We start from the raw sequence: 17,561 nt of genomic DNA, 5'->3' as shown, positions 1-17,561 counted from the left end.
ATTGTTATGTGTGCATTTGTAAAATTGGTTTAAATGTGTTTATTGCTGCACATTTGTGTGTGGATTGAAACATGTATTTGTGAGTACTATAAATTATGCACAAATCACATGCACAATCTTAACATATTTGTAAAAGTAGTTTCACACAAAAAGCCATAGAAACAAATAGATACAAACTAAGAGTGACAGTTTTATTGGCTGAACTTTAACAGGGTTGGGGCAAGTTTGTTTAATTAGAAGCTGTAGTTGCAGTCAACTTTTCTTGTCCAGAAATCAGAATATGCCATGAAGCAGGTCATTGATCGTCTAAAAGAAATACGTTTTTTTATAGTAAGACACTGGTTTAGATCCCAGATAAATACAAAGGCACATGCTTCAGAGGTTAGCAGTCCTACACAGCTCCGTGCATGTACAGGGCCAGGAACTTGCTGAATGTTTCAGGGTTGTATCCCGCTAGACCAGCCGGTACCTTTCAGGGAGACACAAGGGAACAAATCAGAGTCACTACAACTTTACACCACTGCTCTCCCCTTCTCCTTTTCAGACAAAGTCAGCAGCAGCTCAGACATGAACTGCGGAGGATGTCCGCAGAATTGAGTTTGAACATTCTCTGGAGTAAGCCTTTCACACAAAAACAAAGCAGCAGGAGATTATCCGCTAAAACACATTCCCAGCAACACAGGAATTTCTTAAGCATTAAGGTGAGAGATGGCACAGCAGGCAGAGACAGGATGCAATGTGTAGCAAACCCATTTGGTTTTTGCTTTGCTGTTTCTCGTTTTGTCCACCAGAGGGCAGCTGGCATAGTTTACAGGTTAATTGTGAAAAACATATATTTGATTTAGATGCATTTGACATGATTTCTTTATGTATACATTTAAGAATATGGAATTTCATCTGCTTGTGTATGTACATTTGTGCCCGTTTTGGATTTGGAGTGATTTAAATAGGTCTAGTGATATTTTATTTTGAAAAGCACTATTTTTCTATTTCCTTCCTGTGTTGCGTTGCGAGGGAATGAATGAGCGGTACAAGTTACGGTAAACAAGGAAAATAAAGAAATAAAACCGTAACGGCAACTAAGAGCATGTTTTAGCAACCCCCCGAGGAGGCACAAGGTTGGTGTGTGTTGTGTGCTTATGGTGATATTGCATTAATTGCTGATTTGTGTTGGAAAACTGTGTTTACTTTGTCCGCCTGTTTATTGCGATGTAAAATGGAAACAGAAATGTGATTGTTTTGTTTTCTTTATTTGTTAGTTCTCACGTTGGTTTACGGAGCTGATTTTACTGGAACAGCAATAAATATTAAAACCATCAGTCGAGTCTCACCATCTTTCGGAGGGTATGCTACACAATGTATTAATTCCACTGCAGCGATCACATGTTTTTGTTAACAACACATCAACACTGACAATGGCTCGTATCACCAAAGTCTTGACATCTTCGTCTTTGTTTTCTATGAATATGGCATTGTTTTTTCACCCTGTCATATTTGTATTATTTGTTTTTTCAATTTCTGCATCTGGTGCATGTAGGGGTGCACCGATCAATCGGCCGCCCGATCGATCGACGCCGATTTCCTTAATTTTGCGGGATCGGCGATCGGCCGATTCTTTAATGTGAAACCGATCTTATCTAACGATCTTATCTACCTCCGCAAAGGTCTGAAAGTCAGCCACTGTCCCCTTCTCCTCTGCCGTGAGAGAGGGCTGACTGACAGGCCCGCCCACCAGGTCACGTCTCTACGACGTAACAATAGTCATCCGGAGCACACTCAATCAAGCATGTCGTCGTCACTGTGGGAGAATTACACAGTAAAAGAAGGAGAGCAAAGGATCGCAATTTGCAATAAATGTAAGGCCGAAATAAGTCGTGGAAGCTCCACAATCAAATCATTCAACACAAAAAACCTCATTCACCATTTAAGAAACCATCACTCCGCCGAGTATGCAGCATTTGAAGCTAGCACTCAAGCTAAGGCTAAAGCAAAAGCTACCGGGAGCAAAGAGCCAGGCTGCGGTCCGCTGTAAGCGCTTATGAGCAATGAAAAGAGCAAAGCTACTACGAGGAAACTTATGGAGTTCATTGCATTGGACGACCAGCCATTTTCGGTTGTTGAGGACCAAGGTTTCAGAAACCTGATGCAGCACTTGAGCCTACGATATGATATGCCGAGTCGGAGATACTTGTCAGACGTTGCATTACCGGAGTTGTTCGGCCAAGTTTCGAGACACACCCGCAGCCTGCTAGAAGCCGACGCAAAGACACTCAGCTTTACAACAGACATCTGGACTTCTAATGTAAGTTTAATGTCCATGTTGCGCAGTGGATAGACAAACATTTTGAACCTCAGCAAGTACTACACTGCAAAGAAATGCCAGGGTCTCACACTGCTGCCAACTTAACAGCAGCGTTTAAGGCTATGTTGGATGAGTGGGGAATCGGTCATGCAAGAGTTCACGTTGTTTTACGGGACAACTCTCGTAATATGGTCAAAGCACTGGATGATGATGCCAACTTGAAAAGTTTGCCCTGCCTGGCACACACACTGCAACGAGGGACAGCAAGCGCAGCGCAGCATCACAGATATTGTGGCAACGAGAAGGAGAATTGTCAGGCATTTTATGCATTCATCGCTCGCCTATTCCTGACTCTACGACATACAGACACAGTCAGGTCAGCCGAGGAAGCGACTGCAACAAGACGTTTCAATTAGGTGGAACAGCACGGTCTGCATGTTGCAGTCGCTGATGGAGCAGAGACGTGCATGCTGCTGAGTACGAGTTACCAGTCACACTCACTGCAAACCAGTGGGAGCTAATGGACAATGTGCTGACCATCCTCACACCTTTTGAGGAACTCACAAAGGAGATCAGCTCATCAACAGCTACAGCAGCAGATGTCATTCCAGCGATCACTGCACTCAAACGGCTTTTGGAGAGGCAAGCAAACACAGACCGTGGTGTGGGTACAGCCAAAGCCACACTGTTGGAGGCTGTTGTGAGAAGATTCAGCAATATTGAGCATGAGTCCCTGTACAGCTTGGCCACTATTCTTGATCGAAGGCAAGTAACTATGAATATTGTATTTTCTAGCCATAATTACTATTAGCCTACTACTACATTTACAAAACCAAATTAAAAATTAAAATTGCTTTATTGATATGTTTTTCTTTATTTACATGCAGGTCATAAAAATTGATAGTGTATACAAAACACAATGATTGACCCATCTTTCTTTGTTTATGCAAAACAAGGTACAAGAATCGCTACTTCTCAGCAGAGGTGAAGGATGAAGTGAAACAGCTCCTTTTGGCCAAATTTGCAGAGGGGGAGACCAGACACACACCTGTGGATGAGAGACCTGTCGCAGGAACATCCACTGAACTGGGACCTCCTGACATAGATGCACCTGCAGCAAAAAGGTGTAGTCTACTGTTTGCATTTCACAATGAAATCCTGAAGGAGAACATTGAGAAGGAGCAACAGCTGGCCAGCCCTTCAGCCGTGCAGGTACAGAACTACCTATCTGAGGTTCCCATCGACAGCAGGCCAAACCCATTGGCCTACTGGAGGCTCAACGAAAAACGTGTCCCTCATCTTGTTCCACTTGCCTGAGCCTATCTCTCTGCCCCATGCACAAGCATTGAAAGTGAGCGTCTGTTTAGCTTGGCTGGACATGTAGTAGATGAGGAAATAAGTCGCCTGTCTGGTGAAAAGGCAGAAATTCTTTTGTTAATCAAGAAAAACCTGCCATCTATGTACAAGTGACTGCAATAAGTCTGTGAGAACAACTTACCTGTGCCATGTTAATTCTTGTTATTACCTGTTGACTATTGAAAATTACACATGCTGCACTTTATTTTTTGTTGAATGTTTTACTTTTAGGAGATTTTGGCCTGTAAGCTGTTGCAGGTTATATATTTTTAGATTAATATTTAAATAGCCACAAAGTTGCTGCATTTGGGCATTTTTTCTATCTGCACTACAAGGAAACCAAAAACTCAGGACACTTTATTGGTGGTTGAAGTTGTTTTGATAGTTTGTCCTGTAAATTGTTGTAATTTATTCTAAGTTTAGTATTTTATTAACTACCTCAAACCTTGTGATTTCATTTATTTGTAAAAGCAAAATACTGCTGTGCACTTTATTTTTGGTAAGAGGCTTAAAACAGGTCTGCAGTGTAACCTGTTGCACAAGTTTTGTCTGTTTTAATATGTGAAAAATGACAGATTAAAGGAACTGATGAGGTGGTTCTCTCATATATAACTGAAAACAATACAGCAACAATACACAATGCTGTATTGTTTTCAGTTATATATGAGAGAACTACCTCATGTGCAACAAATTTTTATTGTATTGTTTGTTTTTCAATAAAATAAGATTCAAACATTGAAGGTGTATGCTGTCAGTTATAAAAAAAATCGGTATCGGCCAAAATCGGAATCGGCAGGTCAGGCTTTTTGAAAATCGGTGATCGGCTGAGTTTTACTAAGGGGCTGACCAGAGAAACTCATCAGAAAGTCCAGAGGCTTGCACTCACTCTCAATGCAGCTATGCAGGAGTGGGAGAACAGCTGGTGGGCCGTGCCAAACATGCACATGTTCAAATTAATTTTTAGATTAACTGTGAGGGAATCAATGCCTTCGTTTCCTAAACCATTAAAAATCAGAAGATTTTATAGCCTGAAGCTAGTACAAGATCAGCTTTAATGATAGAATATGGCGTAAAAAACTTGGGCATTACCTTCACTTGTTTCTTCTTGATCAGTGGTCGGACTTTTGCAAAATCATATAGATTTACATCTTCATCAAGCCACACCTGCAAGGGGCAGACAGATTTTAATACAATTAGGCACATGGACATGGAAAAGAAAAAAGGGCTTTTTAATGTGATGGTAATTTTTGACTGTCATTATAAGTTAAATGACAGATGGATCAACTGTTGATGGCAATTTGTTATGAGGACAAGATTCTATAAAATAATATTTAGTTTAGTGTTAATGTGACAATGAAATTCCATTAAAAAAATACAAATGGTTTACAAGTTGTGCTCCAGAAACAAAATGATGAAAAACTAATTGATGGACATCAGCCGAGGGGATAAAATGGTAAAACTTTCAGCAATTGTCATGTGGACATGGAGAAGACAAGACATTCACTTTTAGCTGGCTAAACATTGTGAATCTTAGATAAGTAAACTGCTCAAAAAAAATGAAGGGTCACTCATTATCTACTCATCACTATGCCGATGGAGGGGTGGAGTGTTTGATTACACAAAACACTTCAGGAGTATCAAGGGTAAACAGCGTTCAGCTGAATCCAATACAATTGAAGTCAATCGCGACCTCTTCTTCAGATGTAATGCCTCCATGCTGTTGGTGTGGTGTCATCCAAGTGTCCGCAAGCCCCGACATTCATATTCGACTCAAAACAAGGTCATTTACACAATGTTTTAAGTCTAAATGTTATGGAGCCAAATGCAGGCCAATAGTTTTGATCATTTGAAAAATAAATTTAAACTGAAAGTCCAAGTTTTGATCTTGAACTTTGAAAAATACAAAAACAATGTATTCAAATGTTTTTGGGGTTAAATATAATTTTGATTCAGTTCTGTAGTAGTTTTTAATAAAATATTTACATACATATTTTACATTTTACATATTTTGATATTTGGTGTTGTATAGTTTTCAGTTGCAGATTTTGGATTTTCAGATTGAGAACTTACTTTTTTAGCATTTCAAATCAGTGTAAATTACCTCGTTTGCGGACACTTGGATGACACCACACCAACAGTATGGATGTTAAGTTTTTTCTGTTGTTTCATTAGGTCCCGTGGGCTAAATGGTGTTTACCCCTGAATCACCTTATGTGTTTTGTGGACTGAAACACTTCACCTACCCCTCCATCGGCTAACATTACATTAGGCACATACATAATAATAATACTACTGGTAATAATTATGAATAACTATGATAAGGGAAAAGAAGAAATTGACGATCAAGCACCTGGTTCTTGATGCCTTCATTTCCTGACAGATCTGTGGTGTTGAGCTGGAAAACCATAAACTGGAAAATTCTACCATTGGTCCCCACTGCCTGTACTGTTATAGGACAATCTAATACCTGCTGGGGCTGAGTCTAACACACACAGACCACACACAATGACAGAGAGAGAAGTTAAATTATGTTTTTTTGCAGAAGAAAAAAAAGATATATCTCAAGTATTACAGTATAACTGGTGAGAGTCCACGTCCTTACCCCATACAGTTTGTGTGCATGGGCCAGAGCATTTCCAAAGGTGAACATGAGCATGCTGGCTCTGAACTTTTCTGGGCGGAGCTTAAAGTGAGCATCAGATCCCTCCATGAAGTAAAGTGTGTGGGCATGAGGGTAAGGGTGGTCCCCCCTGAAACCTGATCGGATGGGAGCGGTACAATTTAATAAATCAAACTCAACAGTAGACGAAATGACACTCCTTGTTCTATGCTCAACCTCTCTTATTAGTCCATGATGAGGACATGGAGGACTTGGACTCTTCTCACCTGTGCAATTCACCTCGTCTTTGTAAACATGTACTTTCTGCAGGTCAATGGTAGGGGAGACTGGATAGAAGGTTTCCAGCACATGATCTGCTGTGTCCTCAACTTCCTGTTTCCCAGACACTGCTGGGAGAGGATCCATGGAGCTGTGCAGTAAACCGTTCTGACCCCTGATCTGGAACAAGTCGTCACCTGGTATCCAAGAAGTTGAAATTCATTAGAACGCATACATTCTAATTTTTTGGGGGGGGGGGGGGGGTACCCAGCAGAGTTAATACATCACTTTCTCCCTTTGTCTGCTGCACTCGGCTGCTCCACCTCTCGTCTGGATAAGGCAGATTTGTTGCTGTTGTGAACCACCTGCTGCGTTGTGCATAATACTAAACTACGGTGCCAATTCTCCAGATTTTATATGGGTCATATCTGAAAACGGCTTTAGAGTCTGACTGAAAGAGCTGAACTATTGGATAGACTGCCACAAACAATCAGTTATATCCCCAGAGTAGATATACCAATATATATCGCAATATAATATAATATAAATATTTTTTGTTGTTTATGTACAATTTTTTTTTCTTATGGACAAAACTGATTTTACTTGGTTGTACAATCATTGTGTGCCACTGCACTTTACCTATAACATTTCATACAAACCACTACAGTAATAAGGTGTATATATTGTACATACTTAAAAAGAAGTATTCTATTGCCTTTTTATATTTCTTTTGTGCCCCTTATTTTGAGTCTAGAGCGAATCAAACAAACACAAAGTAAATGTTGATCCATCATGTCGATCCATGTCATAATAACTTGTGATCCATGATGGTGTTTATTGTTAAAGTGTAAAGAGAGCTCAGGTCAGAGGAGGAGTGAGGAGGAGTCAGACTCCAACAGAGCCTCCCACACAGGACGACCAGACCTTAATTGCTTGCGTCTGTCCTGAAACAGTGCTGGTTATAATTATTCTGTGGTGGAAACCCACTTAAACTATGAACTTAGCAGAAAACATGATAATGTTCAGTCACTGTATCAATGCAGAGTTGTCCTCTGTGCAGGAGCCCAAACATTAATACATGTGCTGCTGCTGCTCCTCCTCCTACATTCTGTGCTGTGTGTGCATCAGAAAACACCTTCTTATGTATAATACTGCACCTCTTTTCCATGTAGCTGCCAATGAGTACTTCTCAGCAAAGATCCTCCTTCCAATCGCAGGGTGACTGGACTGTAGAGTCGCACACAGGTGGATCAGGTTAGTGAGCAGAGTGTTGCTGGGGAGGAACACAAACAAACAGTGAACTGAGTTCTCCATCAGCATCAGATGGCCAGACATTAAAATGTTGATTTCAAGTCAATTACTTACAACACTGTCACTTATTATAACCTTGAACCAGACAAAGGATGTTAGTCATCAGTCATCTGGATCTAAAGTTATCAGAGAAACACACTGAACAAAGACTCACTGCCCCCCGAATCTCATCCCCTCAGAGATATGCTGTGTCCACCGTAGGGTTTTTCGATATAACGGTACTAAATTGGTGCCGGGGTACTGATGCATTTAAAATGGTATATACAGCGCTTGGATAAGACCGGTACTTTTTTTTTTTACGTCGCTGCGTACCAATTTAAGCCGAAGCGAGCAAGCCGGGGCGAGCGAGTGAGCGAGCAGCAAACGGAGCAGGAGTCTGGCGAAAGAGAGAGATAAAGGAGAGAAAGAGAGAGAGAGACCGGAGCAGAGAGAGAATGGCAGCTGCTGCAACCATCACCACGCAGCAACTCGTAGATAAACCAGGTGCACGAAGTGCTACATGGAATTACTTCGGCTTGAAAACAAATGAGCACGGTGAAGCCATGTGTGGCCAAGGGTGGAAACACTTCCATCTTGACAAAACAATTGAAGGAAAAGAACCCAGACCTGCACAAGGAGTTCAGAGAATGACAGGTAATAACTTACATACCCATGAAAAAAAGCCACATTCAGTGCTAAAAGCAAGCAACGCCAGCCCCCTTCACTCTCCACAAAAGTAGCGCTGGAAAAAATGTAAGCCTGTCTTTGTGGTATTTTATTTGATTCACTGATGCATAATGTTATGGTTCTAAGATTTTCTATTAAAATAAAGTCAATAATGACATTTTTTGTGTTCGCTTTTTATTTGGAAAAGTACCGATGTATGTTGGTACCGGTACAACACTAGTCCACTGAACAGTGTCTGAAAAACATATTTTTTACATGTAGCTGTTGATTTCTGTTTTATTTTAATTTAATTTAATCAGTGGGTCTGTTTGTTTTGAAGAGGAGGAGACCTCTGACATGTTGTGTCTTGGCAAAATATAAATGAATTGCAGTTACACCTGTATTTTGGTTTTCCGGGCCGTTCTTCTGTTGTGTCCCAGAAACGGGCATGTTTGATGGCATTCTGAACCCGTTGATCCTGATCTGGTATTTGATTGGCAGGACTCTTGGCCACTGAGATGAGCTGAGGGGGCAGACCAGAGATCAGCTTTGTTTTGGTCAGCCACAGAGCCTGTCGCACACCTGAGAGGGAGAGAATGGGGGACAGAGGGTCAAGTCAACTCTTGTTACATTCAGGTTGGATTTATAATCATGTCAACGTTATGCATGATAAAAAAGTATAGAATTCAGTCAAAATCCATTCATAAAAATCTCAAACATACAAACTCATAGACAGGTTTTTATTACCGAACATCCATGCAACATATACCCAGGACAATTTCAGCTTATGTATATATGGTGGTTTCTGTTATTAGCTTAACAATATAAAATGTGCGGAGGTGGGCAGATCAATCATCCTCCAATCATCATACAATCCAACTCAAATCTCAATTTAAAACTAACACAGCCTTCCTAAAACCAGTCAGGAATATGAGATTCAATAAGCGCATCGGCCGCGATCACGTCATTATTATTACAGTATTGATAGTAATATTAAACATGAATACTAGTAAGCGCTGGCCACTTTACCTTCCAGTGCACTGGTCCTCTGGTTGTAAATATAGCACGGTTTCTCTTTGTACAGTGGCATGTCGTGAGGCGGAGGAGATCTGTAATATCTCGGGTCCTTGTAGTCCCTCTCCCACGCCGGGAACACAGGCCTAGCCAACCCTGGAACATAGTGCATCCTATCCGCGTAAGTGACCATCTCCAGCCCGGGGATCTCCACTCTCTCCCTGGGTTTACGCGCACGGGGGACCTTGGCTGCCAGACGGCGGCTGAAACAGAAGAGTCTCCGGGCCTCTAAGCGACTGGCTCCCCCATGTGCAGACAACTGTCTCAGTTCCTTTAAGGTGGTGGTTTGAGAAAACGGCGACAGAGCCGCCTTGAACCACCGATACGTTTCGGGAAGCATTGGTGTAATTCTTGATAAAAATCTCAAGACTGAGGTTGACCTAGTTGTTGCTCATCAAGAGCAACTATAGGGTGCTGCCATATTGAATACTCACGTTCTTCTTCTGCGGTTTTACTTCTTCTTCATTTAATGGGAATTGCGGCAGCCTGGATGCTGCCCTCCATTGGTCATTTGTAGAACTCCATCGGTTGAACTCCATTAATGCCAACCCCTTGGTGGGAGACATTAATTAGTGTGGTAGAACATACAAGCGATATTCTCCAGCTTGTCCTGTGTTCTAAAATGGGACAGTGTTTAGTTTAAAAATACATACAGGTAATTATGTCTGATCTACTGAGTGAACCATATGGCTTTCATACTACCACAGTAACACAAACTGCAGGATACCAGTTCTTTGTGAAATAGTAGGTATTTATTTAATCAATAAACAATAATAAACATGTCAGTCATTTACACAAAAACAGATAGCCAACAGTATATTGCATACTGCACAAACTAACTTAAAAAACTAAACTTAGATTACTAAATCAAAATAAATTATACAAAAATAATAATTATCAGCTGATTGATAAATAATGTAAATTATTAATAGTTGTTGCCCTTGAGCTCAGAGAGTAAGTAGAGTATGCATCATTAGACTACAGACTGAGTCTGGTTACTAGTGTTTACCAAGTACACATTCCTGAAACATATACAGTGCTATTAACAAACACTATTAAAGGTACAGTGTGTAGAATTTTGTGATATCTAGTGTTGAAATTGCATGTTGCAGCTGAATACCCCTCACCTCACCCTCTCCTTCCAAAAGTGAAAAAGAATCTGTGGAAGCCTTCAGTTATCATAAAAACTCAGTTTGTCCAGGCTGGACTAATGTAAAAAACATGGCTCCATAGAGATGTAAATATAAAGTATTTAAATATAAAAGGCCTATTCTGGGGTAAAGTAAACTACAATTCATCCAATTTAGATGAAATTAACTAGTGAAAACATCATGAGGATTATTCTACATTGAATATCTGCCAATACTTCCCTTTCACCTAAATCTTACACACTGGACCTTTAAGACAAAATGAAAGGAGGTGCCATATACTGCTGGATATCTAATGACTCATACTCTATACATCCTGCTAGCCACGCCTTTCTGCTGTACCAGTGACGGGAAAATCCTCAGGTGTACGTTTAACCTTTTTCGCTGGCTTGTTGGCTGATTTTAATATCAGGTTCATCTGGTCCAATTTCTTTAATTCGCAGTTTTTCAACCAAAGTTCTCCTCTCGAATGGAGGTTGGAGAAGAGATTGTACCGAATCTGGCAGCTGCGATGCTGTTTCGTGCGTACCTGTGGCATTCATTGTCATAGGTACCATCTGATTTTCTCCACCATGACACTGAGGGACCGGGCTTGGGGCGCAATCATAAGTGCCCTTTGGGCATTATTTTTGATGATGTTGATTGGCCAAATTTACTTTGCCATACGCATATCTTCCCCAGCAATAGTCCCTTATTGGCTACAACTCTGCTCTGCTTTATAGACGACTTTTCTAGTGCCCCTTAACTGACTGTGTGTTCGAACACTTGTTTAAATAATTTATCATAGCTAATGTTAGATTTTTAAAATAAAATAATAAATCAAATACTGCCCTAGTGCCCTCTATTGACCAACCGCCACTGCTGGTGCTCAGTCCCCAATGACTTCCTCTTAGACTCCAGAGCGGATGACAACTTCATCGATACATCTCTGATTCTCCAGGCCAACATCCCCAAGGAAGCCTTTCCTCTCCCCGCAAGGTGAATGCTCTAGATGGCAGGTTGTTGGCCCACCAGGCTAATCAAATGGAACTGATGCTGTCAGCGAACAACCATGAAAAGCTAAAGTTACTGGCCATTCCCTCCCCTCATGCCCCCATAGTACTTGGTCAGCCCTGGCTGAAGATGCATAACCCTCACATTGACTGGTCCACCTGTTCCGTTATCAGCTGAAGCCCCTTTTGTCATCACAAATGCCTGCAGAACGCATAGGCCCCCTCTCAGAACTGCCCAGCACCTACACCAGAGCCTCATGTTCTCACCCTCATCCCTCCTGAATATTACAATCTAGCGAAGTTTTTTTGTAAATTGAAGGATTAGACTCTGCCTCCACACAGGAGGACTGGGCTATAGATCTGCTACCTGGCGCCCCCTCCCGTCTCGTCACCTTTACAATGTCTCCCATCCATGGTTGTTCAATTAAATTAAATTTTATTCAATTTTATTTTTATAGTGCCAATTCATAATATACATGATCTCAAGGTACTTTACATAGAAGGTCAAGACCTTAAAATCTTATTAATATAGAGAAATCCAACAGTTCTGACAATGAGCAGCTGGGGTGGCTGTGGCTGAAGGGTAGAGTGGTCATCCTCCAACCATAAGGTCAGAAGTTCAATCCCCAGTCTTCCCATCTGCATGCCAAAGTGTCCTCATTAACAGGGAGAAACCTCTAGAACCAGACTCAATGTGGGCGGTCATCTGCCTCGACCAGTTGGGGTGAGCAAAGAAAAAGGGCAGGAGGGGAGAGATGGGTGGAAAAGAGGGGAGAGAGAGTAATAGTGGGGAGGGGGGGCTTATTAACCTAATTATTATTGATAACAGGCACAAGTCATATAATAATTATTTACTGAAATATTGTACATAATAATAGTAATATTTGTTGTCCTGAAGTTCTGGGGTTAGAGATATCTGAAATGAGAGAGAAAAAGAGAGAGAGGGACTATGGGAGTACAAAGTGACATAGTCATTGACATATAAATGAATGTGTGGGGGCAGAGAGACAGAGAGAAGTGAATGATGGGAGTTCCCCCAGCAGTCTAGACCTATAGCAGCATAACAAAGGGATGGTTCAGGACTCACCTGATCTGGAACTAACTATAGGCTTTATCAAAAAGGAACGTTTTAACTTTAACTTTAAATGCAGAGATGGTGTCTGCTTCCTGAACCCAGAATGGGAGCTGGTTCCACAGGAGAGGAGCCTGGTAGCTGAATGCTCTACCTCCTGTTCTACTCTTAAAGACTCTTGGAACCACAAGAGAGCCTGTGTTTTGTGAATGAAGTGATCTATTTGGATAGTACGGTGTTATTAGGTCTCTGATGTATGAAGGGGCTTGATTGTTAAGGGCTTTATATGTGAGAAGCAGGATCTTGAATTCTGTTCTGAATTTTACAGGGAGTCAATGTAGAGAAGCTAAGACAGGAGTAATATGATCTCTCCTTCTAGTTCCTGTCAGAACTCGTGCTGCAGCTTTTTGGACCAACTGGAGACTTTTTACAGTCTTCCTGGGACATCCTGATAATAAAGAATTACAGTAATCTAGTCTAGAGGTAACAAATGTGTGGACTAGTTTTTCAGCATCCTTCTGAGACAGGATGTTTCTAATTTTTTTAATATGCGCAGGTGGAAGAAAGCTGTCCTAGAGACATATGTGGGTCAAATGACATGTCCTGGTCGAACACAACTCCAAGGTTCCTTCACAGTGGAGCTGGAGGCCAAACTGGAACCATTAAAGATTCCTTTGCAGCTGGACTCATTCGTCCATCTGTTGGTGCAGGATTCGTCTTCATGACCAAGAAAGACAAAACACTCCGCCCATGCATTGATTTCAGATTCGCCAAATTCTAAGGATGCTTCATTTGGAACTACAGTCGAGTGGCCACTCCCCTCACCCAATTCATCTCTCCTGTGGTTTCCTTCATCTGGACTCCTGAGGTAATAGCTGCATTCAACACACTCAAACAACTCCTCACAAGTGCACCAGTATTAATTCACCCTGACCCCAAGCTGCAGTTTGGAAGTGGATGCCTGGGTGAGAGCAGTCATGTCTCAGCGCACCCCCCAAGATCACAAACTGCATCCCTGTGCTTTTTTTTCCCGTCGTCTCTCCCCAGCAGAAAGGAATTACGACGTAGGCAATCGGGAACTCCTAGTTGTGGTATTGGCTCTGGCAGAGTGGCGACATTGGCTGGAGGGAGCCGAACAGTCATTCATCGTATGGATGGACCACAAGAACCTTGCCTATCTGCGCTCCACTAAGTGGCAGAACTCTCGCCAGGCCTGCTGGGCGCTGTTTCTAGGCCGCTTCAACTACACACTCACATACCGTTCTGGAACCTACAAAACCATCGTTCCCCCCTCCTGTGTAGTTGGAGCTGCCACATGGGAGGTGGAGACCTTGGAGGCCAAATACCCAGACCCTGACCCAGGTACCTAACACACTTTTGTGGCCGAGTCAGCCAGGTCCCAGGTCCTCCAGTGGGGGCACTCCTCTAAGCTCACAAATGTGTGTGCATCTAGGTAGATCTGGTTGCTATATATGTAGTTAAGGTGTCATGTGAAGCAGTTGTTTGTTGAAGTGCGTAAAAAAACTCACCGTCCTCTCCTCTGTCTGCTCCAGGGTGTCCCATCCAAAACAGTCCCCCGGGAAACGAACCACAAATAAACGTTCCGGGAGGGACCAAGTGGAAGGGTAGGCATGGGGGTGCTCTATAGTTGGCGTAGATTTATATTTATTGTATTTGAAGGTGGGGATATAGTTTTATACTGTTTGCATAAATTTATAATATTGTGTCAACTGTGTTAGCAGGGGTCTGGGACTAAATGAACACCTGTTAATGATATATTCCAATTATGTTAATCAGTGACACAGTATTTAAAGCCTCAGTTGTACATTATGTGGGCAGCTTGGATCATCTATTTGGAAGCCTGTCATGTTATCCTTGCTGTAAGGAATAAAAACTCACGTTGATGGATATACCTGAATGTCCTTGCTCGTTTTTTCCTGCATCACCCAGCTGTTAATGGTCTTTCTAACAATTGGTGTCAGAAGTGGGATACACGCTGCAGGAAAATGTTGACCAGAAATACAAAGCTTGGGAAAGAGGGACAAGAAGAACCAGATGATGGAGCATGCAACCTGGCACATTAGAAGAGGGGCAGCTGGAGGAGCTGAAAGGTCTGGTAAAATCCCTTATTCGGTCTCATGCAGTAAGAGATAGGCAAATGGAGACCCAGTCCTCTCGTCAAGAGCAGCGATGGAAACATATGCAGTATCAAGTGAACCTGACGAGAGATGACTACAGATTAGAGCAGGACACTATGGAAAACAGTCAGTTCCGGCAAGGAATGATGATGACGACAACTATCCAGGTGAGATGACCAGCCAGATGAATCCTGGGTTCCGACCACCAAGGGAACCCAAGTTGCTGCCATTTTTGGCAGAGGACGACATCAAGCACTTCCTGACCACGTTTGAGAGGATGGCACATGTATGTCGCTGGCACAAAGATGGGCGGGCGGTACGTCTTGTTCCCCTACTCACTGGCAAAGCATGCAGTGCGTATGTTTTAATGGACATTAAAGACTCTGAGAACTATGAAAAAGTTAAAGCAGCCATTTTGGCCAAGTATGAAATAACACCTGATACCTACCGAAGACGATTCCGTTCCTTAAAGATTGAGTCCAATGAGACACAAAGAGATCTGTATGTGCGCCTGAAGGATCTGTTTTCCAAATGGGTCAAGCCAGACAAATCCACTGTATAGGCCATATCAGATACTATTGAACAGTTCCTGAGAATGATTCATCCAGAGCTAGAGATCTGGATCAAAGAGCATGACCCCAAAACAGCGGAGGAAGCATCCCGCCTGGCAGAGGTCTTTACATCAGCCAGAAGAGGAAGCCAAAGTGACACACTCCGCTGGGAGAAACACCAAATCCATGTGGTCATTTTCAGCCAGTCTTGGGAGGAGCACAGAGTGCACTTGCAAGAGGTCCTGCAGAAAATCAGAGCAGCCAGTCTTACCATCAACCCTCACAAGGGTGCTGTGGCCCAAAGAGAGGTAGAGTACTTGGGCTATGTCATTGGATTTGGGAAGATTAAACCACAACTGGGGAAGGTTGAGGCCATCCATTCTTTCCCTGTTCCAACCACCAACAAGAAGCTGAGAGGTTTCCTGGGTTTGGTGGGCTGGTATCGGAAGTTTATTCCTCATTTGGCAGACAGAGCTGTAGTGCTGAATGACCTGACCAAAGCCTCAGCATCCAACAAGGTGAAATGGACTGATGAGTGCGAAAAGGCCTTTAGGGACCTTAAGGAGAGCATTTTTACTTATCCAGTTGTCCACAGTCCAGATTTCGAAAAACCTTTCACCCTGCAAACAGACGCTTCTGGAGTAGGCCTTGGAGCAGTGCTGCTGCAGGAGGTGGAGGGAGAAAGGAAGCCAGTGGTGTTCCTGAGTCGCAAGCTGCTTGACAGAGAGACAAGATACTCAACAGTGGAAAAGGAGTGCTTGGCAATGAAGTGGGCAATTGACACCCTCAGATATTATCTGCTGGGAAGGCATTTCTTCCTGGAAACCAATCACCGAGCTCTACAGTGGCTGCATCGGATGAGGGACGCTAACATGTGCATCACGGGATGGTACCTTGCCCTACAGCCATATGACTTTCACTGTTTGCTACAGGTCAGGGAAGTCCAATGTGGTGGCAGATTGTTTGTCCAGAATCTCTGAAGAGTGAGGTACTGTTCTTCTTCAGGAGAGGGGGGACGGAATGTAACAAAGGGAACTTTGTTACTAGTACCTGCAGTCGTATGCCTTGTAAATATTGGCCAAATGGGGATTTGTATTTATTGCACTTTAAACAATTATGATAACGATACACATAAATAACGGCACTTCGCACTTTTATAACTGTATTTGCACTTTATTTGCACAGAACATTTTGCACATTGTATATTTGCACAGAACATTTTGCACATTGTATATTTGCACATTTTCTAGCAACTCATTATTTATCGTTGTGTGTGATAGTTTGACCAGTGATTGAGCTGTCTTCTTGCGGATGCTGCGGCATATAGTCGGCTCCGTCTGAAAGAGAAGGTAGTTAGATTCAGAAGCCGACGACGTCAGATATAACAGAGTCATTATTGATGGACTAAAGTTAAATGTGTGTGCATCTAGGTAATTCTGTGTGCTATATATGTTGTTAAGGCGTCGGTGTGACGTAGATGTTTATTGAAGTGCGTATAAAGACTCACCGTCCTCTCCTCTGTCTGCTCCAGGGTGTCCCATCCAAAACAGTCCCCCGGGAAACGAACCACAAATAAACGTTCCGGGAGGGACCAAGTGGAAGGATAGGCATGGGGGTGCTCTATAGTTGGCGTAGATTTATATTTATAGTATTTGAAGGTGGGGATATAGTTTTGGGATGACTTAAGTGCATTAGAGGGTATCCACTGTAAATATACTGTTTGCATAAATTTATTATATTGTGTCAACTGCGTTAGCAGGGGTCTGGGACTAAATGAACACCTTTTAATGGAATATTCCAATTATGTTAATCAGTGACACAGTATTTAAAGCCTCAGTTGTACATTATGTGGGCAGCTTGGATCATCTATTTGGAAGCCTGTCATGTTGTCCTTGCTGTAAGGAATAAAAACTCCTATTGATGGATATACCTGAATGTCCTTGCTTGTTTTTTCCTGCATCACCCAGCCGTTAATGGTCATTCTAACATGCACATTCATAGATTTGTCATTTATTATTTACAGTAGTCTACACACTTTATTCATAGGATTTTTTTTAACTTTTCTGTATGTTTTTGATTTATCAAATGTTGAAC

General features: G+C 42.2%; 1 protein-coding gene and 1 long non-coding RNA gene across 6 annotated transcripts; both read right to left on the bottom strand.

Annotated features, from left to right (window-relative positions):
- Positions 1–170: 170 nt before the first annotated feature.
- mrpl37 (mitochondrial ribosomal protein L37) lies at positions 171–14,363 on the bottom strand. 5 transcript variants are annotated; one of them, XR_011238754.1, is made up of 11 exons: positions 14,308–14,334; positions 9,522–10,183; positions 8,891–9,074; positions 7,694–7,809; positions 6,545–6,733; positions 6,261–6,415; positions 6,009–6,140; positions 4,748–4,822; positions 3,351–3,413; positions 2,867–2,997; positions 171–469 (listed from the first exon to the last, which is right to left on the bottom strand). XR_011238754.1 is itself a non-coding variant. In XM_069511107.1 (10 exons), exons 2-10 carry the CDS (start codon positions 9,904–9,906, stop codon positions 392–394), a joined length of 1,377 nt encoding a protein of 458 aa, XP_069367208.1. In that variant the 5' UTR covers positions 9,907–10,117; positions 14,308–14,338; the 3' UTR covers positions 171–391. The 5 variants fall into 5 exon arrangements, 4 of the variants coding, with proteins under 4 accessions (XP_069367208.1, XP_069367207.1, XP_019967983.2 ...); XM_069511107.1 differs by lacking the exon at positions 2,867–2,997 and having other exon boundaries at positions 9,522–10,117; positions 14,308–14,338; XM_069511106.1 differs by lacking the exon at positions 2,867–2,997.
- A 2,256-nt stretch (positions 14,364–16,619) lies between these two features.
- On the bottom strand, positions 16,620–17,035 carry LOC109646670 (uncharacterized). Its single transcript, XR_002203929.2, has 2 exons — positions 16,975–17,035; positions 16,620–16,804 (listed from the first exon to the last, which is right to left on the bottom strand). It is a non-coding gene; the product is annotated as an uncharacterized lncRNA (long non-coding RNA).
- Between the last annotated feature and the right edge of the window lie 526 nt (positions 17,036–17,561).

Source organism: Paralichthys olivaceus, chromosome 16 (assembly GCF_024713975.1).
Source record: "Paralichthys olivaceus isolate ysfri-2021 chromosome 16, ASM2471397v2, whole genome shotgun sequence".
NCBI classification, from domain to species: domain Eukaryota; kingdom Metazoa; phylum Chordata; class Actinopteri; order Pleuronectiformes; family Paralichthyidae; genus Paralichthys; species Paralichthys olivaceus.
The sequence above is the reverse complement of the archived record's forward strand: the minus strand, read 5'-3'. Positions and strand labels throughout refer to the sequence as shown.